Source organism: Solanum stenotomum, chromosome 8 (genome assembly GCF_019186545.1).
Source record: "Solanum stenotomum isolate F172 chromosome 8, ASM1918654v1, whole genome shotgun sequence".
NCBI classification, from domain to species: Eukaryota; Viridiplantae; Streptophyta; class Magnoliopsida; order Solanales; family Solanaceae; genus Solanum; species Solanum stenotomum.
Window position 1 is genome coordinate 21041605 of NC_064289.1, and position 26973 is coordinate 21068577.

The 26973-nt window shown below is 33.1% G+C and overlaps 3 protein-coding genes and 1 non-coding gene across 7 annotated transcripts; 2 read left to right on the forward strand and 2 right to left on the reverse strand.

The window, feature by feature from the left end:
• The first annotated feature begins 5229 nt into the window (after nucleotides 1-5229).
• On the forward strand, nucleotides 5230-12449 carry LOC125873314 (uncharacterized). 4 transcript variants are annotated; one of them, XM_049554223.1, is made up of 6 exons: nucleotides 5230-5528; nucleotides 6868-7168; nucleotides 9749-9907; nucleotides 10236-10531; nucleotides 11731-11990; nucleotides 12217-12449. In XM_049554223.1, exons 1-5 carry the CDS (start codon nucleotides 5328-5330, stop codon nucleotides 11953-11955), a joined length of 1182 nt encoding a protein of 393 aa, XP_049410180.1. In that variant the 5' UTR covers nucleotides 5230-5327; the 3' UTR covers nucleotides 11956-11990; nucleotides 12217-12449. The 4 variants fall into 4 exon arrangements, with proteins under 4 accessions (XP_049410180.1, XP_049410182.1, XP_049410179.1 ...); XM_049554225.1 differs by having other exon boundaries at nucleotides 11734-11990; XM_049554222.1 differs by having other exon boundaries at nucleotides 11731-12449.
• A 3037-nt stretch (nucleotides 12450-15486) lies between these two features.
• LOC125873312 (AAA-ATPase At2g46620-like) lies at nucleotides 15487-17390 on the forward strand. The gene has a single exon (XM_049554219.1). The coding sequence runs from the start codon at nucleotides 15744-15746 to the stop codon at nucleotides 17271-17273; it is 1530 nt and encodes a 509-aa protein (XP_049410176.1). The 5' UTR covers nucleotides 15487-15743; the 3' UTR covers nucleotides 17274-17390.
• Nucleotides 17391-19379: 1989 nt separating this feature from the next.
• On the reverse strand, nucleotides 19380-22117 carry LOC125873322 (rhodanese-like domain-containing protein 14, chloroplastic). Its single transcript, XM_049554236.1, has 6 exons — nucleotides 21808-22117; nucleotides 21512-21558; nucleotides 21234-21326; nucleotides 20562-20700; nucleotides 20277-20379; nucleotides 19380-19547 (listed from the first exon to the last, which is right to left on the reverse strand). The coding sequence occupies exons 1-6, from the start codon at nucleotides 22016-22018 to the stop codon at nucleotides 19433-19435; spliced, it is 708 nt and encodes a 235-aa protein (XP_049410193.1). The 5' UTR covers nucleotides 22019-22117; the 3' UTR covers nucleotides 19380-19432.
• Nucleotides 22118-23689: 1572 nt separating this feature from the next.
• LOC125875320 (U1 spliceosomal RNA) lies at nucleotides 23690-23850 on the reverse strand. Its single transcript, XR_007447389.1, has one exon. It is a non-coding gene; the product is annotated as a U1 spliceosomal RNA (small nuclear RNA).
• Between the last annotated feature and the right edge of the window lie 3123 nt (nucleotides 23851-26973).

A 26973-nucleotide genomic window follows, 5' to 3' on the forward strand; every position in this document is an offset into this window, starting at 1 on the left:
ATTATTAGTATTTCAAAAAGAACAAAAATTATTTTTATTTAATTTAGTCAAAAGAATTAATAATATAATTACTAGAGTCTAAATTTATAAGATAGCATTCAATATTCATGTGCTAATTGCTATTATTATTTTCATATCTAATGGACAAACATATTTTCACTTGATTTGGTAGAGAGAATTTTTCTTAATTGGCAATTACTTTTAATGAGATTTTTATGACCTTTTATTACACGTTCAAAACTTGAGTTGATAAAGTAATTTTTTCTTAATTGGCAACTGGTTTTCAATGATCTTTATGACTTTTATTTAGGGTGTCAAAAATGAGTAGCTAATTCGCCTAATCTGTCCAAAATTCTAAGGGTTGAGTTCAAGTTAATTTGAATTGAGTTCAATCTCAATTCATTCAAGTCTTAATCCATTTTAAGAAAATTTTCAATTGAGTCCAATTAAATCTTCAATTTCAACTCGTTTTAAGATTATTTATTTGTATTGAAGTAATGTATGTGCCTGTATTGAATATATGAATTACAATCTCCTTTATATCTTTTAGGACTTATCTATTCATTTGTAACTTCTTCTTTTTAAATTTTTCATGAATTGAAATTCAAATTGTGAATATAAAACCTAAACAATAATATATTAAAATTATTGAGATTGAGCGGGTCAAGATCCAATCCGTTTTAATCCCATTTGAGTCTAACCTATTTGAGGAGGAATTGACACAAAGGTACATCCACACATAGTATTGGCACTAAGTAGCCAAAAAATAATTAGCAACCGAAAGGCCTCAATTAATTGGCACTACTTAGCCACTAATAAAAGATCCGCCTCTTTTTAAGGAAATAATTTTTTTTCTCAAACAACATTAATTAATTAATCAATTGAAAAGAATGCGGCTACATTTACAGAATAAAAATATTTTTATCCCTTTATTAATGTGTATTGAATAGTCACATATTTTTTCCATAAAAAAATTATTTTGTTCGTATTTCTCTCTCTTACAATACAACACACAATTGACATCACTTTGTTAATCTCATTGAAATATAAAAGAAAAGGGTAGATAATAGTATGAAACATATTCATATGTATACACTGTTAATTTGAAATATGTACAATTCTGATATGTATACATCATTAATTTATATTTGTACAATTCTGATATGTATACATCATTAAATTATATTTGTATAATTCTGATATGTATACATCTTTAAGTTGTATTTGTGTAGTTCTAATATATATACATCATTACTTTGTTTTTTGTACAGTTCTGAAATGCATACACTTCTGGTATGTGTACACCACTAAATTGTAGTTTATATAGTTCAGATATGTATACACTCATGTATGTATACACTATTAAATTGTAATCTGAAATGTACACACTTTTGATATATATATATATATAGTCTGTCAAATTAAAAGCTAATATGTATACACATCTTATATGAATGTCTCAAATAATTCATTGAAATGGGGTATACATTTTCTTTCCCTTTCTTCATCGTGGTACTTCCACTTTTTTATTTGAATTTTGAAATACGTGGAGAAAGAGGAAATTAAGAAATAGAAGATAAAATTTAGGAGAGAAGAAAAGGGAAACTATCGTAAGAAGGACTTTTAGAAAGAAAAAACAAGAGACAAAAAAGAGAGAACTTTGCTTTAAAATAGTTGACAAATAATAAGAAGAGAGAAGATAAGAACAATAAAATAAGAAAAAAATTTAGTTTCAAAATATATGTGATAGATTAAATATAGTCAAGAACAATGAAAAAAAATGATTTAGCATATCATCATACACAGGTTGAATGTAGATGCGAAGGAGAAAATTTAGGCAAAAAAAAGAGTATATGCGTGTATGAAAAAATCATTGTTTAAAATAAGACGAGAGATGAAGAAAGGATAAAAAATAATTTTTACTTTTTCAATCAATAAAGGAATGAAAGAAAAAATGTTTCTTGAAAAGGGTTAGAAAAAAATCACTGAATAAAATAAGTTTTCAAAGAAAAAAAACGAGTAAAAGAGAACATGGCTAATAAATGGCAAATAGATTTTAAGAATTCTTGTTTTTGCTAAAAAATTATTAATGGGCTATCTATTGCCAATTTTAACTAGACTATTACATGTCATGTTGTGCCATTTTTTTCTATTTGAGCCCAAAGTAAACTTAGGCGGGTCAGTACCCAACCCAAATTCAATTTCAACTCATTTTAATATCCTAGGAGAGAGTAACTCAATTTCTTGAAATTGAATAGCGAGAGAGTTGTAATTTCTTTAAAATACACAAGCAACTTGTGAGTTCAAAATATTTAGATTTTTCAGTATTATTGTATATGAACTAGATTTTATAAAAATGTATATGAATTATACTATTTAGCATGTACGAAAAACTTATATGTACCGAAATGTTATTTAATGTTTACTATACATACTCGTGATACAAAGTTGAGACTAAAAATAAATATTTGAATTAGAATTATATATAAAGATAATTTTATCTATATATTCATACACATACAAAATTGACATTGTATATGATTCATCTAAATTAAAACATGGGTTTGCTGCATAGTTGTACCATATTTAGTTTATCATACACATATATCTAGCGCATTCAGATACATGTATCTCAGTTACATTCGAAGCATGTACATGTAATTATGTTTACTTAAAAATAAAATGTAATTGAAACCTAAATTTTAAGAGTATATCACTTGTCTAACGGCTTACCATTTTTGAATTATATCTTTTATTAAAAGATAATTTTCAATAACGTATCTTGTCAAAATTTCAATATAATTATATGGATTAAATTTTATAAAAATGTATATTAAATATACTTTTTAGCGTATATCTAGAACATATATGTTGTATATATATCTATTGAGTATTTACTCTTCGTTAAAAAATGTATCTGGATTAGATTATATATATAAGATAAATTGATTTACAAATACAAAATTAATATTATATCAGATTTATCTAATCTATGATATGGGCTTATTACATGATTATTGTGTATAATATTAAATTAAATGTATCCGAACAATTTTATATAGTACGTATCAGACTAATAAAGTGTATACGTATCATATATTAGATATTGTCTAGGGTGTATTAGATACATATAAAAAAGGGATAATGGTCTGAAAAATATCCCAATTTTGGTCGAATTTACTATTGCGATACTAAACTTTCATGAGGACATGTTACCTCTCTAGACTATTTAATACCGTATTTTAAACATATATATTTACCCATGTGGACATAAAAAATAATGCAAAATTATAAATAGTAATGTGTCCACGTGAGCACATATATACCTTTAAAATATACGATTAAATAGTTCAGGGGTTAAAAAATACGGTATTAAATAGTCTAGGGAGGTAATAGGTCCTTATGAAAGTTTAGTATTGCAACAGCAAATCCGACCGAAGTTTGGGATATTTTTCAGACCATTATCCCATAAAAAAATTGATCAAATACGAATAGATACATATTGGATACATTACTGATTCGTGAAGTATGTATCTATTATGATGTATAATAATAACAATGTCATAATTAGCACTTTTATGAGCACTGACAACAACAATAAAAATATATACCCAACAATAGAGTGTATATACACACAATCCAAATCAAAAGGTCTCTTTTAGGTAACTTCTTGCTGGTGTGTTGTACCTCTATTAACAATTATATTGATTAAGGATTTGTTAGCCATCAAAGTAGTTTATCAAAATCCTAAATCAATGAACTTTTAAGAAAAAAATTTGGTATGACTATTAAAAATTAGAAGAAATTAAATATTAATTACTATAGAAAAATCAAATACAAGACTTAAATAATGGATAAAATTAATCACGAACCTCAAAATTGTATTGCTTTATTTTCATTCAAATATTGGTGAGTAATTGAAGAAGTAATTGGAGGGGAAGAAGGAGAAGAAAACTATTTTGAAGGAGTGATGTATATCAATATATCTTACTCCAACTTTGATACAAAAATCAAATAGTGAAATATTATGTCGTAATTATTTAAAAGTACATATTAGATTAGTATATAAGGTATGAATGTTTGCATAATTATTATGTAGATTTATCTTATTCTTTTTTGTATAAAGTACAAATATTATATATTTTGGGGCTAATTATATCCTATCCCGGAAGTTTTTCAATTACAAAAAATTCAACTTTTTGTTGCTCTCGGATATATTCCTTGGCTATCTGAAACATTGCAGATGATACATTACTTAATGAGAGGAATGTATCCGAGAGGGGATAAGGATATATCTGAGAGAGAATGCATGTTCCCGAGAGGGGATAAAGATGTATCTGATAGAGGATGGGGATGTATCGGAGAAGAGATTTTTCATAATTTTTTTAAATCGTAGAGAATTTTAGATATTTTAGTTGTGTATTTATGTAAAAAAAAAATTAAAAAGACCATTAGGAATAGTGGTGTACATTGGTCGGTTCATTTCAGTTTTATGTATTATCGATTTTTAAATACACTAAATTGATAACCAAATTAAAACTTATAAGATATTTATTATTGGTTTTTGGTTATTGATTTTGGTCCTTAACGGTTCGATTTTCGATTTAACCAATAAGAAATTGCTTTTAAAATAAATATATGACTTCTTCAACAATTTGACGCGATAAGATAATAATGTAACTTTACAAATGCTCATAAAATAGAAATAATAATAACTAACATCAAAATAACTATATAAGTATAACACAAAGAGAAATTAAGAGGATTATGATTTTAAATTTAGGTTTTGACGTTTTGTATAATGTGAAGTTGTGAACTCAAAGTCAAATTGAAGGCTAAAGGAAAAAGTGAGTAACTAGTAATGTATTGAGATTAATATTCATATTTTTGTACGGATAAAGTAATAAACTACTATAGTCTTAATGAATTATCGATTTACCTAATAATCTAATATTAAAAAATCAAAACTGAATCGATAACCTCATAATTTATTTTTATAAAATTATTAAAATACCGTTAACTCAATAACAGTAAATTAATACTAACACTTTTTCAGTTCGATTTTTGCACACACTTAATTAGGAACATGTGAGAGCCCAATGAGTGGATTGTGTGATTGTGGCCCAAAAAGAACACCGCCGAGAGGTTGATCGTCGTTGAAGGGTATTTACGTAAATTACCCTCCTCACCGATAAACAGTCTGAATCGTCAAAAGTTTTCTTGATAATCAAGACGAGTCTCTCTGTTATATAGTGTAAAAAATTGACACCCAAAACGCCTTTCTTCATCCAAACTGAAAAAGAAATCTTCTGAGGAAATCTTGTAGGATGAAAAGTGGTTCATCAGAGACCAAGTTGTTACAAGAATTGATTCTTTATGCCGCAAGCGCAGCTCTTAGTTGTCTCGTCTTGTTTGTGGGGCTCCGGCAGCTTGACCCGAATCGAGAGGCATCCAAGAAGGCTCTTGAACACAAGAAGGAAATTGCGAAGCGATTGGGTCGACCCCTCATTCAAACCAATCCCTATGAGGTCTGTTTTTCCCCCTTTCTTCTAATTCTTGATGGTACCAGCTTATAGGGCTAATTCCGCATTTAAATTTGATGGGTTCATTTCAATTTATGGGTTCTTATTGCTAAACCCATTACATTAGTGAAATTGTGGTTTCAAAATTTAATAATTTTTTGAAATGTTAGTAATCATTCACATATACCCATCGAGTGTATGGGAATATACTAATCTTCTTCGAGATAAAATAGCTTAGGTAGGGCACGCAAGAATGTGACCTAGTGGTCAATGAAGTGTTTGAGAGCCATAAGGTGTTAGATTCAAATCCCAACTGAGACAAAAACACTAGGTGATTCTTCCCATCTTTCCTTACCTTGGTGGCTGGTGGGAGGTGACAGGTATTCCGTGGAATTAGCGAGGTGCATGAAAGCTAGCTCGGACACCACAAGTGATAGAAAAAAGAGCTTAGGTTGGTGAGATGATAAAAATGCTGCATCTAATTGCTAGTTGAATATGAGTTAGCTTGCTTTCCTAATGTTAGCTGGAAGTTTGATTTTGGATATTTCAGCTCCTTGAAGTTATTGTTTTAGGGCTTGATTAATATCGGGGTTTAATTTTATTTTTTAAATAAATGGTTTTTTGGTTTGAGCTTGTGTTGAAAGTAACGTCTTTTCCGCATGCATGCGCTTATTTGTCTGTCAGATGAAGTTTTGAGCAATGGCATACCAAGTTACCAACCCTTGCAGACGAAAGTTGTGCGGTGCTTTCAGTCTTCTAATCTTGATTAATTTGGCAAAGATTAAGATTTAGATGCTCGCTTGTTATCAATTAATAATAGTATTTATGTCGTGTAGTCCTTCATTACACTGGCGAGACAACTCTTTTGTACAAGTAATATTGATTGTGTTGGCTGTGTTGAAGAGAGTAACATAGCTTTCAGAACTTGTGCCGTTATACTCCTTGTGAAATTGTGGTATTTGTGAGTCTGACTCAATTTTCTGAAAATTTGGTTTAAATGATATTTAGAGCATCAGACAGTGCACATTATATTTACTTCTGTTGATTAAGATCATTTTCCTATTAATTTGTCAGAGCATCCTGCCCTCCTGCTCTGACTTAGTACCTAGCGGTATGAAAAACCTGTGATATCTGAAAATTTAAATTTAATAAGACAAATCAGTGTATGTTTTAAGGAGTATATTTAAATTCAAGTAGAATATTTCTTTCTTGGCTTGAATAATTTCAAGAATCAGACTTTGTAGAATCTTCTATTTAGTAAAAAATGATCATTTTTATATTGAATTCAATCATTCTCATATTGAGATGGGATAACTTATTTCTCTTTTTTACTTTGTGTCAACAGGATGTGATAGCCTGTGATGTAGTGAACCCTGATCATATAGATGTGGAATTTAATTCCATTGGTGGGTTAGAATCCATTAAGCAAGCATTATGTGAATTAGTAATTCTTCCCATGCGAAGACCTGAGCTATTTTCTCATGGAAAGTTACTCGGCCCGCAAAAAGGAGTCTTGCTTTATGGACCACCTGGGACTGGAAAGACCATGCTTGCCAAAGCAATTGCTAAAGAGTCGGGTGCTGTTTTTATTAATGTGAGAATATCAAATTTGATGAGCAAATGGTTCGGTGATGCACAAAAATTAGGTGAGTGTAGATTTTGCCTTCAGTCTTGCAAGGTTCATTTCTCAGCAATATTCTATTCTCGGATGTGTTGTTTGACTTGCTGAAAGCTATGTTGGTCGGACTCTTCAAAAATGTCAGCAGGTGCTTGTCGGATTCTCCAAAAGTAGTGTAATTTTGGAGAATCCGACCTGGGTGCGGCATCAAAAGTAAAGAGTCAGCACAACTTAGGCTGAAAGTCACATGACTGCATTGTATTTTCTGAATCTTGTTTCAGTGTTTGTTATTGAAGCTCCACAAGCATTATGCTGTCCAAAAGAGCATTAGTACTGTGTCATGTAAATCTATCTCACAGGGAAGTTGCTTGTTTGCTGGTCCTTTCTACATTCACCATTCATCTGCATAGTGACATTCTGCATGACCTCAACATGAGAGATGATCTCTTTCAAGATTTTGTGATTGATGGGAGTTCTTTTTCAATGAACACGCTATATGAACTAGTGAAGTTGGACTAGTAAAAAAACAGGAGAGCCTACTTTGCTAGTACTTTCTAGGAAACACTTTCAAGATAATGTTGTCTAAAACTCTAAGTGCCTGATTGGATTAACTTATTTTTAGGTGCTTTTGACTTTTAAGCACATTGTTAGTTTTGAAGGTGTATGGAAAAAGGTTAAAAAGTACTTTTAAGCACTCACTTTTAGGCCAAAAAGTTTACAAATAAGTCAAAAGCCAAAAGTAGGGTATCCTCTACTTATGATTTTTAGCTTTTGACTTAATAAGTTTCTTTTTATAAACCCATCCAAACAGGCACTAAATCACCGATAGTGGCTTGATATTTTTGAGGGATAAACATAAACATCAAATCAAGACTTTTTTCTGCAAATTTTTGGATAGGTTGTGATTCTTGGCTTGCTCTATTCAATTCCTGAAATTGCCTGCTATTTGATTTATATGTCAAATGGATCTGGAAATTCGAAAAATAGAAGGCTGTCAGACACTCAAGACTAATTTGAGACTCTTTATGGTTTAGCATTGATATTATCCAACTCTGGAACATTTCAAGCTTTTAAAAATGTCTCTAATGTAGCTTTTTTCTTAGCTCATTAAATTGCTTTATTGCAGGCAGAATGTAATTAATTAGCTTGTGCACATGTTTATATATTCTTTGAATTTTAGTTTCACTCTCTTGCAGCTCTTTTTACTTTTTAGCAAGACTACGCGCTTTGGGCATCAGTAAGGTTATCCTTATATAGTATGATGCCTGTTTAAATGGCTTATCTTGAGTGCGAAGAATGGTAAACCACATCGCGGAGGATTTTCGGGAGTAGATAATAGGATATGATGACTTGAAATTTAAGATATATAGGTATGAATAGTACCTTGTATATTAGGATATAGTTGTACTCTTATCTAGCTTGCTTATCAAAAAGTAGTACTCTTATCCTGGCTTCACATTTAATTTTGATTTTGAAGATTAAATTGGCTTCTCTTTACCATCTAATGAAGCATGCCCTTTCGTACTTCCTTGCTTCATATGTTTTGTTGCTGGAATTAGTTTATACTGTAAGTTCTATGTTCTCTATCAAGCCACCGGCATACATATCAAGTGATAACTCATTCACAGTCATCAACTTATTGCTCCATATAATTTTATTCCTCACAGAAATATCAAATCCTCACAACAGGGAGACCTTCGTCTTAAGACCAAAAATGATGTAAGAAAAGTGGCACCCAAGTGTGCGGCCTAGTGAAGTCCTAGTGGAGGCAAAAAAACATGTTAGGTGATATTTTTCATCTGCCTAAGCCCTAGAGAGTTACCCGGTGTCATTGAACAGAAGGCCCAAACACCATTGTCATCCAAAAAGAAGTAAGGTAAGGAAAGTGAAGCATTCATCACCATGGATTCTTTGGCTGATTTGAGGCTTGATTTTGGGTGGAAAGGTAGAGAGTGGAGTTAGACCTGATGCCATTGATTCTGGTGGAGGGGAAGGGCTGTCGGTCGAACTGCTTTTGTTGAAGAAGCAATAATAAATAAGCTCTTGCTCACCAAATCCCTCTCGACATGTGAAAGCTAAAATCAGTCTACAAAGCCAAATACAACAGTGCCATATACAAATCTGGATGTACACCCAATGGATTATTGGATCCATATTAATGCACTTCGACCAGATGAAGAAGACTGGCACTTACTGAAATAAAGGGGAGTAAATGATGCAGGCTAAAAGTATGATTTTAGGTGGCATTGTCCATGGAGAACCCATGGAAACTAATGGGCATTCATTTGTCTTAATAGAAAAATGGATCTTGAGAAGGAGAAGCTGTGACCTTTGTTATGCTACAGAACTAGGATGCCTAGAAAATTCGTCTCAAATTCCTCATGAACAACCCTAAGTTGAGGTTATGTAAAGCCTTAAATCCATAAGTATCATATCATAATTCTAGTTATACGCTGAGGATTCCCTTTAACTTATTCTCTGTATGATATCTCATGTGGATGATTTGTTCATCCTTCATGTCTTTTAATGTCTTAAAAGTCCTTTAGTTCTATATAGTGTTTCATCATGGTGTTATACTTAACTAATTGATGATCTCTGAAAATTGCAGTTGCTGCCGTATTTAGTTTGGCACATAAACTCCAGCCAGCAATTATATTTATTGACGAAGTTGATAGCTTTTTGGGTCAGCGCAAGGCCACCGATCATGAAGCATTAACAAACATGAAAACTGAATTCATGGCTTTATGGGATGGTTTTACCACAGATCGTAAGTACACCGCTGAATCAGTTGAATACTTTACCAATAGTTTTCTCCCACCTAGCGGAAGAAATACACACATACATGTGTATATATATAATATGTGTGTGTGTGTATGCACTGTATATGTATATGCTGTAGAGAGGAATTGATTGGTGAACTTTATATCACTTTCTACTCCTCAATCCTAAGTTGGTTTTGGCATATAAATCCTCACTATCCATTTCTTTATTTTGAGGAGCCATCATAATTTGAGATGGTCCATCTTTTATCTAAGTTAATGTGGTCTAGCTACTGTGTTCTGTCGGCTTTAATCATTGTCAAATGCCTGATGTAGAGAATGCACGAGTGATGGTTCTTGCTGCAACTAATCGCCCATCTGAGCTTGATGAAGCAATCCTTCGACGTCTTCCTCAGGCCTTTGAGATTGGGTTCCCCGACCGCAAAGAGAGAGCAGAGATTCTGAAGGTGATTCTGAGGGGAGAGAGGGTGGAAGATAACATCGACTATGACCGCATTGCTAGTTTATGTGATGGTTACACTGGTTCAGATCTTTTTGAGCTCTGTAAAAAAGCTGCCTACTTCCCTATCCGTGACCTCCTTAATGATGAGAAAAGTGGAAAGCCTTCCGCGGTTAGTATTGTGTTATTTAATTTTTGTTGAAATGTTAAGTTGAATTTGTATTGGCTTAGAAATGTAATTAACCTATGGCTTATCTTATCCATTGATACTTGTGGCTTAGGGTTCCCAAAAAAAATAGAAAAATGAAGGGAAAAAGAAGATAAAGATTGCTTTGAAATATAAATTTATCTTTTGGGGGGTTATGAGGAACCTTGGCTGATCAACTTGAACTGCTCTAGGTTTGAGCAGGTCTGTACACCGCTGACATAGAGGGAGGCATTGATACATAGAAAAGGAACCTCTTATAGATGCCCCCCTCCTTCGTGGTTCATTAAAAATAGTTTTTCCATATCTGGCCTTATCATTTTCTTTTTGTTTTACTTCAACCTTGTTTTTGTTGACGTACCCAGTGACCAGTGTAATCCTAAAAGTGGGACCTGGAGAGGAGAGGGTAGAGTGTATCTTGGGAGTTAGGGGGACTCTTTCTGCTAGACCCTCAGGTTAAGGAAAAGCATATCAAAGCAAATACTATGGAAAGCATGACAAAGTATTCTTGAAAAATAGGAACAATACTACAACAAAATCGTGCAATAATCGAGGTACAGGAGATAGTAGAATGTAACAGAAATCGGAGGACAAAAAAATTGCAGGAGAAATACTACGACCACTTGTAAGGAAGGATAAGCAAGACAACACTCTACTACCTACTAACCTTCTAACCTCAATCTGTGTCGTCCACAACCTCCTATCTAAGGTCATGTCCTTGGTAAGCTGCAATGCTCTACCAACTAATTAACCTTCTACCCTACCTTTTACCTCAACTCTGATTCTTTTTATTTTTTATTTCGTTTAACCTCAACTCTGATTTTAATGTGTCCTTGAAGAAAAAGAAACACGTTATCAAAAAAGCAAAGAATCCTTTCGTTTTTGTTTTGTTACCTTTTACCCCAAAAAAGAAGCAAGTTTGCAACTGCCACTGTGATATAGTTAGTGCTTGACCCTGGATTAGTGGACTTGTATTCTTGAGCTTGATGAATTGTAGCACCTATTTGTGATGTTGATTTCTGTATTAAGAAGATTTGCCAGGAAAAATTGACAGTCAGTGTATTTGCACGGGATTGTTGGGAATTTTTTATTTTTTCAATTTTATCTTCACAAGATTGTCATGGGACGAAGCTCTTCGGATGAATACATTTTTATTTTTCTTCTAGCAGGAGCCAAGGCCATTATCAGAATTAGATTTGGAGAAAGTTATAGCTACGTCAAAAAAGACACAGGTTGCTGCAAATGAATACAACTCCTTACGTTCACAACTTGTTGGATTGTCAAGGCAAACAGATACAGATGATTATCCAGTCCAAGCTGCTATCAGCGAGCTCTCTAAGCTTGTGGTTTCTCAAATTTTGAATCTCCAGGCAGAGAACCAAGATTCTTAACTGCCACTAGCAATTGCCATACAGTATTATGGACTGTAAGATTTTGATAGTATCTTGGTTATGCCGGGTGCCAGTATGCTTTCTTTTCAAGCACCGTGCTGTTATCTACCTTGTTAAATTTACAACACTAGTAGTCATTTTATCATTGCTTGATGTTCACTGCAAAGGGTGAACTGTTGTATGCTCATCTAACGTGTCACAAGTAACCGAGCTATACATAGGCGGTTAATCTTATTTTTCACTTCATTTTGGTGGTGCCAGGGACTTGCATGCATATGTGGGGGATTGAATGGTTCTTTACGTCTCTGCTGTGTCCTGGAGAATGTCGTATTCAGGTTTTCTGCTATTGTATTATACAGGGTATTGATTGACAGATTTTAGTGTTGCTAGGTGAAGTGAATGTTCAAGCTACAATGTACAATATATTAGGCTACCTATTATAGTCAGGTCTTGCATCCTCTATTAAATGAATGATGTTGTAGCTCTACAGTCTATCCATGGCATACAACGTTGGGCTTTTGATTTTGATTTAAAATTCAGAAAACAGATAATGAGTTTCTAATGAAGAAAAAAACCAAGTTTCATTGACATTCTAAGTTCATTGTCTCCTCTCCATCCATCCAACATCCCAATCCCCGCTCCTTGACCATCCCAACCCCCACCATCCTTGAACCCCAATTCCCTAACCCATCCCGCTCATATAGTGGTTTGCTAGTTACCATCGGTCAAGTATTACTTATTCTACGAACAAGCTAGAGTTCAAATTTGCTAGAGCCTAGAGCTCTAATTCAAATTTTCTCATTTCTCCCCTTATGAGGAATCACAGAACTACGAGCAACTATTCTTCCTCTTAAAAGTGTATTTATATATGCTTTGCATAAATAGTCGAGAGAGAAAAAAGGACCATTTACTACCTAACTCTCTAATTTTAACTAGGAAAAAGGGTCTGATATAACCCTTAACTTTGTTATCTAGAGCTGATATACCTCTTGTTATTAAAGTAACTCATATATTCCATTATTGTTACACAAAATGATTCACATATACCATTTTCCTCTAACATAAATGATTTTATTTTTTTTCTTTTGAAAAAAATATAATCCATGTGGAGTATATTTGATCCTCCTCACATGTATTTTTTTTTTTTGACTTTTTTGTTTCAACAATTAATTTGAATTTATTATTTTGATGGCCAAATTTATTTATGTTTCACTAAATTTATTATAGATGCCCATTTTTTATATTATTTTTACAAATACAACTAAATTACAATATGGCAAATAATTAGTTTTAAATTTTTTCTTTATACTAAAGAATGAAAGAAAAAAAAGAACAAGAAACTTGAATAATGATAATCAAAGAAGTCAAAAAATAATTTTTGTATGAAAAATATTAAATATACCTTGAACTTTGCTAGAAGGATCATATATATACCCTTATATGAATTTTTTTAAAGTTTAAAGTAAAAAAATAAATTTAAAACTAATTTTTTCACTTCCATTAGATGAAGGGTATATGTGAGTTCCTTTTGTTACGATAATGGTATATGTGATCCATTTGTATAACGATTAGGATATATATGAACCATTTTCATAACAAGAGGTATATCGGCTCTAAATGAAAAAATTGAAGGATATATCAGACCTTTTTTCCTTTTTAACTATTTTTAAAAAAGAAGATTATAGTCAGTTAACTAAGTTTAAAAAATGCCTATTTTGGCCTAACCACAAAAAGAAGACAGATCCCCTGTCTCATTCTTCATCTGGCACTTTTTGGGGGAATGGATAGAAATATGATCCAACTTCCAAGCATATACATGTAAAGCTTTTAGAATTTAGAGGTGTTTTTAATTTGCTAAAGTTTACCAATCTTTCCTGATGTCAGACTCTATACCAGATTTCAGCCTACTTTTAGTGGAAGTAGCTCATGTTGAAATAGACAAAGTGACCAATATGGGTTCCTCTACTCTAGTTTGTCTCGGATTCGAGCCTTGGGTATGAAGAAAATTCTGTTGGGAGCGTCACTCCCGAAAGGACCTTGTAGTGGTCGATCCAAATTTACTAGAGGTCTCGGATTCGAGCCTTGGGTATGGAGAAAATTCTGTTGGGAGCGTCACTCCCGAAAGGACCTTGTAGTAGTCGATTCAAATTTAGTCGGAGCTCTAATGTAAACTTCGGACAAAAAAAAAAAAAAGAAATAGACCAAGTGTATGCATGCAGTTGAAAAGTGATTATGTGGTCAAACAATTCCGTCCATTTCGCAATATGATATTTGTGCTGTTTCAGTGTTTACATGAGGGTTGTTGACTAGTTGAATAGAAAATTTTAAGGAAAAGATTAGCAGATGCCAAAATTATCGTGGAAATCGTGGTCTTAAACATGTCAAAACGAATTAGAAGTGTATGCCAATAATTAAGGATCTAATAAGAAATTTACAGGTAAAAAGTTTTAAATATAAAAAGTGTGATTCCCTTTTAAACGGTAATATAAATTGCAACAATTAAAGGTTATATAAATAATTGAAAAATCATAGTAAAAATAGAATTTAATAGGTTCACCATTTTTGGCCAAAGAGAATGGTGAAAGAAAAAATGATATATTGATTAGAAGAAACTTCTTTATCTTCACAAGGTAGATATAAGCATCTGAACATACATTCTCCTTAAACCCCACTTGGGGGATTCATTGAGTATGTTATTGTTTCAACGAAAGAAAAACAAAGTACCAATGATTGAAAAAAAGACGCATAAAATTTAAGTTTGATCGACTAAATAACATACTATAGTCAAGACGGATGAGCATGAAATTAAAATATCAAATATCATATACAAAAAATGTGATTAAACTAAAACTAGAAGTAGCTGTATAGCTGCTGAATTAGAAAAAAATGCTCCTGCGTACATCTTGGTCACAGTCAAATTGGTCCAAATAAGCTACGTAACAATGGAAATTCTGCTCATCTAATTATTATTAGGAAAGAAACTAGAAAATACATTTATTGTCCTACTATAATACAATATAACAGCTAGGACTAGTCTAGTATACAGAGATTTTTCTAGCAGGAAAACACGACCATAAAAAAGAAATTATCTCCAATGCACTGATAGTGTAAATAATTTTTATATCACTCAAGTTCAAATTTATAGACCATCTATCAAATCAACTAAAGAATATTTATAGAATTTGATATCTCAAAAATAAATATATTACCTATTATAAGTAACATATACTCTTTTTATTCTATATTAACTGAATTTGTGAGACAATGCATATACCATAATTTCCACTATTGCTCTTTGTAAAATGTTTATTAACCTTATAAGTAGTACTATAATTTATCTTCTAGAAATATAAAACTTCAATAAATGAAAGGGCGAATATAAAAAAAATAATTAAATATCCATCTTGAACTTGAATAATAAAAAATATAATAAAGAGAGTAATTTAAAAAATTCGACTAAAAAGAAAGTATAGATATATATATAGTCAGATAAGCACGGCTAGTGCCCGCTAGTGCACAGATATAATTGAAAAATTAGAAAACTATATGAAGGACAGAATCCATATTCCTTATTTGACTAATTAAACCTACCAATTCTTTTGAATACATTAATTAAAAAGGAATTAGCAAACCAAACACCCCAAGCCATTTAAAAAGACTCCCAACTTTTCATTATTCAACATGCCAATTGCAGTTTATTAGTACTAAATTCTTTAATACTTTGATTTTATCACTCTTAATTATCTCCCCATCATTCTAGTTCATCCCACTTTTTGTGATTGTTCATCATGTTTCTGTATTTGTTAGCAATTATTCCTTTGTGTTTGCTTGTGAAATTTGTATCAAAAACATCTATACTTCACATTTTGAAGAAATGGTTGCGTTTGTTACAAGACAAATTCTATGTTTACCAGTACTACAAGGTCCCCCAATTCAACCACAACATGCAGGAAAATCAACTCTATCGGAAAATCAGTACTTACCTGAATTCTTTACCTTGTGTTGAAGATTCTGATTTCACCAATCTTTTCTCCGGAAGCAAATCCAATGACATCAATCTAGTTCTCAACGCCGATCAGAAAATCGTTGATAATTTCCTCGGTGCTAGAATTTCTTGGATCAATGAGAAGGATGAAAAAACCGGTGCCAGATCGTTTGTTCTGAAGATAAGGAGGAACGATAAGCGTCAAATTCTCCGTGCTTATCTTCAACATATTCACTCGAAATTCGACGAAATTGAGCAGAGGAGAAAGGAGGTGAGATTGTTCGTCAACGTAAACGATGAATCGAACAGAAACGGAAACGGAAACAGACGGTGGATATCAGTGCCGTTTACTCATCCGGCGACATTTGACACTGTTGTAATGGAGCAGGAATTGAAGAACAAGGTCAAAGCCGATTTGGAAACGTTCCTGATATCAAAGCAGCATTATAATCGAATCGGCCGGATTTGGAAACGGAATTATTTACTTCATGGACCTTCCGGTACAGGAAAATCAACGTTCATTGCAGCAATGGCAAATTTCCTAAGCTACGATGTGTATAACATTGATTTATCAAAAGTTTCAGACGATTCAGATCTGAAACTACTTCTATTGCAGAGCACGAATAAGTCATTGATTGTCATTGAAGATCTCGATAGTTACCTGTGTAACAACTCAACAGCTCTAAGTTTATCTGCGATTCTCAATTTCATGGACGGAATTTTTTCATGCTGCGGTGACGAACGTGTTATGATATTCACGATGAACAGCAAAGATCAGATTGATCCAGCAGTTCTAAGGCCTGGAAGAATTGATCATCACATACACTTCCCCTTGTGTGATTTCAACGCATTCAAAAGTCTAGCTAACAGTCATTTGGGATTGAAAGATCACAAGCTTTTCCCACAGGTAGAGGAAAATTTTCAAACCGGGTCGGTTTTAAGTCCGGCTGAAATCAGTGCAATCATGATTTCAAACCGGAGTTCACCGAGTAGGGCATTAAAATTAGTGATTTCTACTCATCAGAGTAACATCAAGCTCGTCCCTTCGAGAACATCCGATAAAATTGAAATGATACACAATAACATTGAGGCTGACTTAGCTCCTAAGCATCCACTATGGTTGAGCAAATCTAGATCGGTTCGACCCGTGGAGGAATCAAGTGAGTCGGATAAGTATCCACAAGGATTGATCAAATCTAAATCGGTTCGACCCATGGTGGAGTCGGGTGCATTTGGCAAGGAAAGTGTAAACGATCTAAGAAAGTTTTATGGACTTGTAAGGATAAAGAGTAGTAGGAAGAAATCTTTAGATTTTGATACCTCAGAAAAATAAATTGTAGGCAAGATATTGGTTAGCTAGTTAGCATGAAGATGCATTTGTTCAATTAGGTGTGACATGAATTTTAGTTTTGGGGTTCCAACAATTAATGGATCCTTTGTTATAGAATCATCTATTTCTTTAGTGTTATTCAATAATGAAATGTAAATTTAGAGTGAGAGTTTTAGAAACTTATTGATGTGTTTGATGTTCGGAAACGGTCTTTCTACTTCAATGAAATAGTGATAAGGTCCGGAATCCGGATACATTCTACCCTACTCAGACTTCACTTAGTGAAATTTCACTGGATATGTTGTTGTAGTACTGATAGATCTATATGGTATTGTCTCTTTTTAGTTAAGCAAATGAACTTTAATCACCTTTTTGAAGCATTATATCAATTCTTAATAATGTTCATTCAGTTATTTTACATCACTTAACTATTGCAAATTATATAAAATCAAAAAGTAAAAGTCTTGCAAATTAGTACATATTTTTACCTCTTGAGTCCAATATATAGACTTTCGTAACCCTTCATTTGGTACTTATGCGAAACCAAAAAGGTCACAAGTCAAGTATATAATTTAGTATTGACATGTTGAACAAGCTAGCTTCTTTGCGTTTAACAATTATTCCAAATACGTATGTCAAATTTGACTCACTCTATAAACTTTAGTTATATATAAAGAGAAGGAGTCGTCAAAGTCGAGGAATTAAGATCTCTTACCCACTTACAATTTGTATAGATGAAAAGATTAATTAAGATCTCATACCTACTTACAATTTGAATAGAAAAAAATAATTTTTTCAGATCTCTTATATGTAAAAATGAAAATTTCTTAAAAAAAAAAGACATAAACTAAAGTTAATTTTATTATTCATATGTTCCACAAGGCTTAGACATTTTCCTCCACAAAGTTGCTCCATTGAAGTTTGATCATTTCATGCCCATCATTTTGACCTAATACTTTTTTTTTTATGGATAAACTATGAAAAGTCAAGAAAAGGAAAGTGGATAAAATTGAGACTCCACATATAACATGGAATATTTTTATAAAGGGAGTTCCGTGGTTCTTTCTTTTTTCCCCCAATTGTTCACTAGTATTAAAAAGCTGTTGAGTCACAGTACATAGCAGCAAGCAACCTTATTGATAATAAAAATAAGAGATGAGAAAGTAAAATACAAATACAAATACAAAATCTTTATATTGATAATTTCTTATGCCACATCGAACCAAATATTTTAGACAAAGAAGGAGGCCAAAATTAAGCTGCACCTTGCCCAACATAAATTCAATGCCAAATGTCCAACAAGTAGGCAAGACTCGACGTATCATCGCCATTGACACAGGGCTCACTATATTGTAGACCAAGTCCAATGCATGAGTTCGGATCCTCCAAAAATGCATTACTTTGGAAGGATCCGACACGCACCAGTCAACATTTTTGAAGAGTCTGAGCAACATAAGTTGTTTAGAATTATTCAGATATTAGTTTGTAAGTTTCTATATTGCAAATCAAACATCATATTGATTTTATATATTAATAATAATTTACTTCCTACTTATGTAGAGATTGGTACATGAATAAGTTAGCTCTTTACTAGGCACTAGCTACCAAACGACCCCCAACTTCACAGTAATTGACGCCATCACACACGAGAATAGGCGGAGGAGCGTTTAAGAATTCATAGTTCATAGTATTGTGAAGGTGTTTGGTTGACACAGTTTAAGAATGAAAAAACACTTTTGAAACTTATAGTTCAAATTTAGGGTCAAAATTAAGGAACTATGTCACATAAATTAGAACGTGAGGGATTTATAACAAATATAGAAATGTGACAATTTTTTCAGGAATCGAATAAACGGAAAGAGTGCCAGGGAAGTAGTATATTGTAGACAGTCAGCCACAACTACTTTCTTTGAGTCTGCAACAGAGCTAGAACCCAGGGGATATATTTATACTTGTTCATTTGTCAAAGTTTTTAATTAAAAGAGAGAATGAAGATGTATGTTAGAAATGGGCAGTGCACACAATAATACAAATGCATTTAACTCTCAAAAATTAATAATCTACAATATGAATCTCAGTTGATTTCTAATGCCTTGTCTGTACAAAAGAAAAATGGTACAGCAGCTAGCATTCTTATCCGATAGAGTTTAGGTGGTTGAACTTCATTCTTCTGAAGCTGTTGGTAATTCTTCTTTGTACCAGTTATAGATTCCTCCCTCCAAATGAAATACATTAGTATAACCATTCAGAACTAGCAAATATGCAGCAATAAGTGACCTGCAAAAGGTGAATAAAGTTTACAACTCTTTATTTATGACGCATGAAAATGAAATGTTACAAAAACATCCCAAAATCAAATTGGGCGGCCTAATTCACATCTCAAAAGCTAGCTCAAAGTGAGGGGAGGATTGTCCAAGCTTTATAAGGAGCTTAAGGTTCTCATCCTGGTCCGATGTGGGATCATTCTCATCATCACCCCTCACACCTAGATATGAACATTCGTTATCGGGGGTTCTATTGTTCAGACCATGTGTGCTCGATCCACATGAACATTCGTTATCCGGGGTTCTATTGTTCAGTCTGATGAGTGCACAATCATGGATCGAGAGTATATTCACACCGTTTGGGGGTTGCCACATTGGATTGGGTCTAACTCAAACCCGAAAGGTAGCTCAAAGAGAAGAGGATTGCCGAATCCTTATAAAGAGCCCAAGGTTCTCGTCCCGGTCCAATGTAGGATCATTCTCATCAGTTGCATTCATACTATTGGAAAGATCTTGACTTTTCAAATTTAGGTGACCAAAACTGTTGAATGCCCCCATCCACCTTTATCATGGTTTATGAGTGTACTTAGCTAGTTCTGTAAATTTCTCTTTTATCAACTTTCTTCTGGACACCCAACTAATTAAGTTGTTTGCTATTAAATAGGAGTAATGAAGATGTTAACCCCAGTAAAATACGAAAACGCAAAAAAGGAGAAGTATAAAGAAGAAGAAGATTAAGAACCTTGATTGTTGGCCCTCGGGAAGATTTTGGGTAGGCTTCATTGTACCACCGGATGAGCAAGCGACTATTATCTTTGCATCCTTATTTATTTTTGATTCAACAACTGCTTTAGCATATCAACTTGTTAGTTCTTTGGATGTAAAAACGAAATGGAGTAATTTTTTATGCCAAGGGGATTCGACAATTTGTATATATATGCAAAAGAAATTATTTGGAACCTCTTAAACCACTCTGTCTCCGCCCTTCCAGATAGAAAAAAAAAAACATATGGAAGAGTATTATTACGTTGTAAGAATTCAGGATTTTCTTCAGTTCCAGAAAATATGCCAAAAAAGGCGAATGCAGCCCTCCTAGCAATGTCCCATGCTGTCCATTCCTTTATTAGTCTGTATATCTGGACATTAATAGCTCCTTCTGGATGAGCCTGAATGCCAAAAGAGCAACTACCACAGTTAGCAAATTCTAATTCAAATTGAATCATATTATCTTGGGATATTTGAGCTGCTCTTGTTTTTGTTTCCTCTGCTTGCGTTTCCGCTTGAAGGTGGTAACTGATTCATGATTTATATTAGGGGATAGGGTAAAAATCACCCCTCTACTTTCATTTATCTTCAAAAGGCTTAGATTCTAAGGGCGCCACTGAAAGCCTTTTTTTAGGTCCTGTAATAGGGAGGTGTAAGCCTCGAAAGCCTTTGGTACTTCGGTAGGGCGAGCAGCCCCTTACTTTCCCAGCGGAAAGCCAGATAGAACTTTGACTAGAGCAAAAACCCGGAGCTTGACTTTAACTGGAAGAGCAGAGCATAAAGCGCCTACTTGACGAGCAGGAGCAGCGAATAAAGACAGACTTCCACACGGGAGGAAGTTCTGTTCTCTTTATGAGAAAGTCAGCTTTATCCTCCATTATACTATCAAAGTTAAGTTATATACTATATAATTCACGGGACTGTCTGTACGTACCTCTTTGAACTCGGCCTCAGGTCGTACATCAAGAATCACAAAATTGTTCTCTTTCTGAAGTCTGAATGCTTCTTTTGCCTCTACACTCCTTACCTGAAATTATATACTATGCCTTGTTAGATGCTGTAAAAATAGCCAAGCCCAATTCTAGGGAAACTAATAGGCATGAATGACAAAAAAATTGGTTCTTTTATGCATTAATTAATTGATGATCATAACTTGGAGTATTCTTTTTGTTGATAATATACAAAGAGATAGAGAAAGAGAGATTGTTTTACCCTTTTCTCAAGCAAATAAGCTCTTTTAGTTGACCAGTCTTCTTCAGCTAGTCCACCAAAAAACAATATATAGTTATAATAAAAAAAGCACACACAAAAATAAGTCACTCTATCTGCTTCAATCATAGGCAAGGGCGAAGGGTGGTCTAGTGCAAATCCTTCGCCAGAAAATTATGTGGTGTACTCAGGGTTAAATGTTAATTAATTACGAGTATATATTTAATATTGCACCTCCTTCGCCAAATTCCTGACTCCACCACCGATCATAGATAGGTTTTAAAAAGCTATATATATACCTGGTGATTTAGCAGGTTTAGTAGCAGCACATCTGATTCTGAGGGTTGTTGAAGGGTTGTGCCTCAAGGAGAATGATCTTCTCTTAACTGTGGTAGCTAAGCTACATGTAACAGATGCTAATTCTATGGGAGTTGAATATGTTACAGAATGAAATCGATGCTGCAAAGAAGCAGAAGTTGTGCCTGCGCTAACTGAAGTTAGTGCAGCCATTTTTTAATTAATGTTAGATGCTATAGATGATGATTTCTAATTATTGCAGCACAGATTGAAAGATGCAAACTTGATGTGTCTGGAAATATCTTTCGAAAAATGTGGATATTTTAGGCAATCTGAGTTTGTGGTGTTAGTTTAAACGCAGTGGGGTTATTTGGATTTCATTATTGCCATGTCATCTGTCTTTTCTCTCTACAAAGATTATACTACTCCTTCTATTATAATTTATTCGTCACATTTTGAATTTTGAGATACAAATAAATTTATTTTTGATTATAAATTTTTTATATATCTTTTAAATTGTTAATTATTGTGACTTATAATACTTTTTACGTAGTTTACAAATATATAAATCTCATTTTAAAAAGACTGGAGATTTTATGCACAAATTCTCAGTTACACTTAAATTGTTTGACTCTCAAATAACCAAAAATACCACATAAATTAAGACATAGAGAGTATAATCCAAGTCCACGTGGATTCACCATTTTAGTTTATTATTTTGAATTATAGTAGGAGTAATTATTTAAAGTAAGGATGCGAGTAAATTCAACTTGTATAGAACCAAAGTATTCCTAAATTGTAATATTGGGAATTTGAACTTGTCATTTATAGTACTCTATCCGTTTACTTTTACTTGTCACATTTTGACTAGACACATCTATTAAAAATATAATTATTGATATAAGTATTTTACCAAACTATCCCTATTAAATGATGTTTAATATTAAGACTTGGAAAATGATTTGAAGAAAGAGTATTTAATGTTGAGGGTAAACATGAAAAAATATAATTATTTTTTCTTGATATGTCAAAAGTGACAAGTAAAAATGAAAATTTATTTTTAAAAAAAGTGACAAGTAAAAGTGAATGGATAAAATATTTTTTTTCTAACTATGCAATATAACTTCTTTTACTAAGAGGATTTACTATATAACTCTATCCCTTCACCTAGTTTTGCTATTGTGTAGGCTCATTGACCCATTAATTTAGAAGTGAAATTCATTTATCAAAAACTCTCTTTTCAACTTTGAGCTATAGACATTTCTCCTCTCACATTTTAAGTAATGTCTATATTATGAATTTGAAGTCAAAGGGCAAAAAAAATAGAGTAACATTTCTAAAAAGGGCAATAAAATGAAGTATGAAATCAAAAGGGTAACAACTCCATCCAAATGTTGCTCTTTTGATTTCATATTGTTATCCTTTTGAAAATCTTGCTCAATTTTATTTACCTTTCTGATTTTGGACTCTCTATATTATGCTTTACCTTATTACACATAAAAATCCAAGACCTTTTATTAAGAAAGTTTCTTTATTTCATAATTTTTAAAATCCAAGACACCTTTTATTAAGGAGGAAGAAATTCATATGTATTATACATACCTTGATGTTTCTTAAATTATGCTTATGAACTACTCTAAGCATAAGTATAATATTGCCGTTTAAAATCATTAGTTCATATATATATCTTTTGTTCATAATTCCTGAGATTGCTCATATTCTTTTACCTGTTGTTAGTTTAAGCATTAGATAGGTTCAGTTTAACTATCTTAGCAGTAGTCCATATTGCAGTTCACCTACATTGGGCTAGAAAGTTGCCACTGGGCTACCGATGTATTATTTAAGATCAGCAGCCCATTAAGACCAAAGATTAAACTAGACTTGGCAGGGGCCGCGCGAACGCAGGCCCCCTCAGCAACAAATTATGACGTAGGCTCGATCACTTGGGCCGACCTTAGGCAGGCACCCCTCCAAAGTGCAATGGAGGTCACAAGCCTAGGCCATGGGCCTTCATGATTACCCATTGACCCCGTCCAGGTAAGTATGTTTCTTCAGCCTACTTGGCCCAATATTATACTACCTTCTTCCGTCTCCATCTTCTCTATTTGCCGATGTGGGAAAACTGGGTTCCTTCTGTATACATATTCAAAATTTCATTGTTGAATGGATTAGTTATTAAAAAAAATAAACATAAAATTAGCTAATTATCACAACGATTGTAGTCTTAGCCAACAATAAGAGATAAACATGATTAGTGCTCCCAAACGATTATTACTTCCTCTCAGGTTTGTAAATATGATTCCATTAAGGCTAGTCAAATTTCATATGACTGTTTTTTTTACTGTTTTATATATGAACATAGGATTCGAAAGTCTAATGAGTTCTTCAATACTTTGTATCTTGGTATATTTCGCCAAAAATAAGATTATGTGATTAGTTGAAAACTTTCAACTAATCATGCTCTTTAAGGTCTTGCACAAACTCGACCTGTCTAGTTTAAGTCTTTAATTAATACTACTCTTTTTATCCTAATTTGTATTGCATATTCTTTATTATTAACTTGCAATGTTGCTAAAGCATCTCTATTAATTCTATGTTTTTTGTTAAGGAAATCACATTTGAGAACCTAAATAGTTTCTCGGTAACCACAAGTCCAAAACCATCAAGAAATGAAGCATGGGAATGAAGGCGCACATACACTTTCTAGCAAGGTCTTAAAAAGTCTCTAGACCTAAATGACAACAATCAGACAATCAAAATTGCTCTTTCATCAACATAGCACAAGTTGATAATGTCTACTTCATCATAAGTTGTAGCGAATTTAAAAAGAAATTCAAACGATTCATGGCATGATCAGACAACCAACTTTTCAAACTTAATATTACGGTACATATATTATAACATCTCTCATCCGTCCAGATATCAAATTTAACAACACATGCATGTGGTCCAATAAAGCTGAGGCAAATAATTGAGGTTGAAACGTTTAATGCAATATATTTTCATAATTCATATAAAATTATAATAATTAATTTCTTAAAATAAATAAATTTTTAAAAAAGGAAAAAAAGTAATTTAAGAAAATGGTATAAATAACATTCATTATGAAATTAAGAAAAGACAGTATAAGATATTAATATCATAGATGATAGAAGAAATTAAATATGGTCATCTTTTCTTTTAAATTTAGGAAAAACTATATATATATATATATATATATATAACTTTGATTAAAGGTAAATAAAAAAAAGTAAAATAAATATAGAAAAAAAGTAAAATGAACTTTAATTAAAGACACATAATTTTTTTCAAGAGAAAATAAAAGAATAAAGAAATTAGTAGAATGAAGAAGTTGAAAGAAATAATATTTAATTTCGTCTCCTTTTGAAATCACAAAAAACATTTTCACGCCTATTTCCACATCTAGAGGTCCTTTATTAGGAATTGCGCAAATTCCTCAATTTTTTGTGTGTATTAGCCCATGGATTTGGCGCCCGGAGCACTTAAATTTTTTATGAGGATCTCCGTGTTGAGTTGGGAAACTATTATGTATACTCAAACCATTTTTTTCACGCATATTTCTGCATCTACAGACCCTTTTTTTGAAATAGCGCAAATTTCTCAATTTTTTGTGTGTTAATATTAGCCCATGGATCTGGCGCCGGTTCACCCAAAAAAAATTTCTTAAAAAACTTTATGAGGACCTCTGCATTGAGTTGGGGAACCATCATGTACTCTAAAAAAAAAATTCACACCCATTTCCGCATATACATGCCCTGTTTTAGGAATCGCGCAAATTCATCAATTTTTCTTGTGTATTAGCACGTGGATTTGGCGCCCGGAGCACCCAAATTTTTTTTCTCAATAAACTTTATAAGGACCTCCGTATTGAGTTGGGAACAATCACGTATACTCATACCATTTTTTCACACCTATTTCCGCATCTAGAGGCCCATTTTTTAGATGCACAAATTCCTCAATTTTTCATGTGTATTAGCCAATGGATCAACTGCCCGGAGCACCCCAATTTTTTTTTCAAAAAACTTTATGAGGACATCTGTTTTGAGTTGGGAAACCATTTGGTATACTCACACCATTTTTTTCACGTACATTTCCGTATCTACATGCCCTCTTTTTAAGAATCACGCAAATTTCTCAATTTTTCGTGTGTATTAGCTCATGGATCTAGCACCCGAAGCACCCAAAACTTTTTTCTCAAAAAACTTTATGAGGACCTTCGTATTGAGTGGGTAACCATTACGTATACTCACACCATTTTTTCACGCCCATTTCCTTATTTACAGGCCCTTTTTAGGAATAACGTAAATTCCTCAATTTTTCGTGTGTATTATCCCATCGATGAGCGCCCGGAGCACCCAAAAATTTTTCTCAAAAAACTTGATGAGGACCTCCGTATTGAGTTGGGGAACCATCACATATACTCACACCTTTTTTTCACACCTATTTCCTTATTTACAGGCCCTTTTTAGGAATCACGTAAATTTCTTAATTTTGTGTGTGTATATTAGCTCATGTATCTGGCTCCCAGAGCATTAAAAAATATTTTCAAAAAACTTTACGAGGACCTCCGTATTGAATTCGAGAATCATCACGTATACACACCATTTTTTCACGCCAATTTTCGCATCTACAAGCCCTTTTTAGGAATCGCGCAAATTTCACCATTTTTCGTGTGTATTAGCCCATGAATCTGGCGCCCGGAGAGCGCAAAAAATTTTTCTCAAAAAACTTTATGAAGACCTTTGTATTGAGTTGGGGAACCATCACGTATGCTCATACCATTTTTTTCACACCCATTTTCGCATTTAGAAGCCCTTTATTAGGAATCACACAAATTCCTCAATTTTTTCTGTACTTTTGGCAAGAAGCCTGAGTTGGCCGAAAGTCCTTCTTGATCCCCCTTTCTGTGCCCCTAACCCCTAAAATGCAATATAACTTTCGGCGGGCTAACCCTTGCTCGCCGAATGCTATCGGTGATTCATCGAAACGACTTTCCCATCGCTGACATGCCAATTTTTCTGAAAATTTTTGAGTCAATCCTTTTGGTGAGCCCGATCTCCACTTCTTCCTCCCAGAGCCCTGGTACTTCCACTACTTCCTAGCTTGTCAAGATTACTCAAGCTATGATCTTGAAGATGGGACACTTA

Bases quoted from the DNA above. Each gene is read 5' to 3' on its own strand.
- LOC125873314 (XM_049554222.1), top strand. From the start codon at position 5,328: ATGAAAAGTGGTTCATCAGAGACCAAGTTGTTACAAGAATTGATTCTT. The intron at 5,529-6,867 runs GTCTGTTTTTCC...TTGTGTCAACAG, and splicing joins TTCAAACCAATCCCTATGAG to GATGTGATAGCCTGTGATGT. The intron at 10,532-11,730 runs GTTAGTATTGTG...TTTTTCTTCTAG, and splicing joins AAAGTGGAAAGCCTTCCGCG to CAGGAGCCAAGGCCATTATC.
- LOC125873322 (XM_049554236.1), bottom strand. From the start codon at position 22,018: ATGGCTGCACTAACTTCAGTTAGCGCAGGCACAACTTCTGCTTCTTTG. The intron at 20,701-21,233 runs GTACGTACAGAC...TTTGGCATTCAG, and splicing joins CTGAGGCCGAGTTCAAAGAG to GCTCATCCAGAAGGAGCTAT. The intron at 20,380-20,561 runs GTAATAATACTC...ATGCTAAAGCAG, and splicing joins AAATCCTGAATTCTTACAAC to TTGTTGAATCAAAAATAAAT.
- LOC125873312 (XM_049554219.1), top strand. From the start codon at position 15,744: ATGTTTCTGTATTTGTTAGCAATTATTCCTTTGTGTTTGCTTGTGAAA.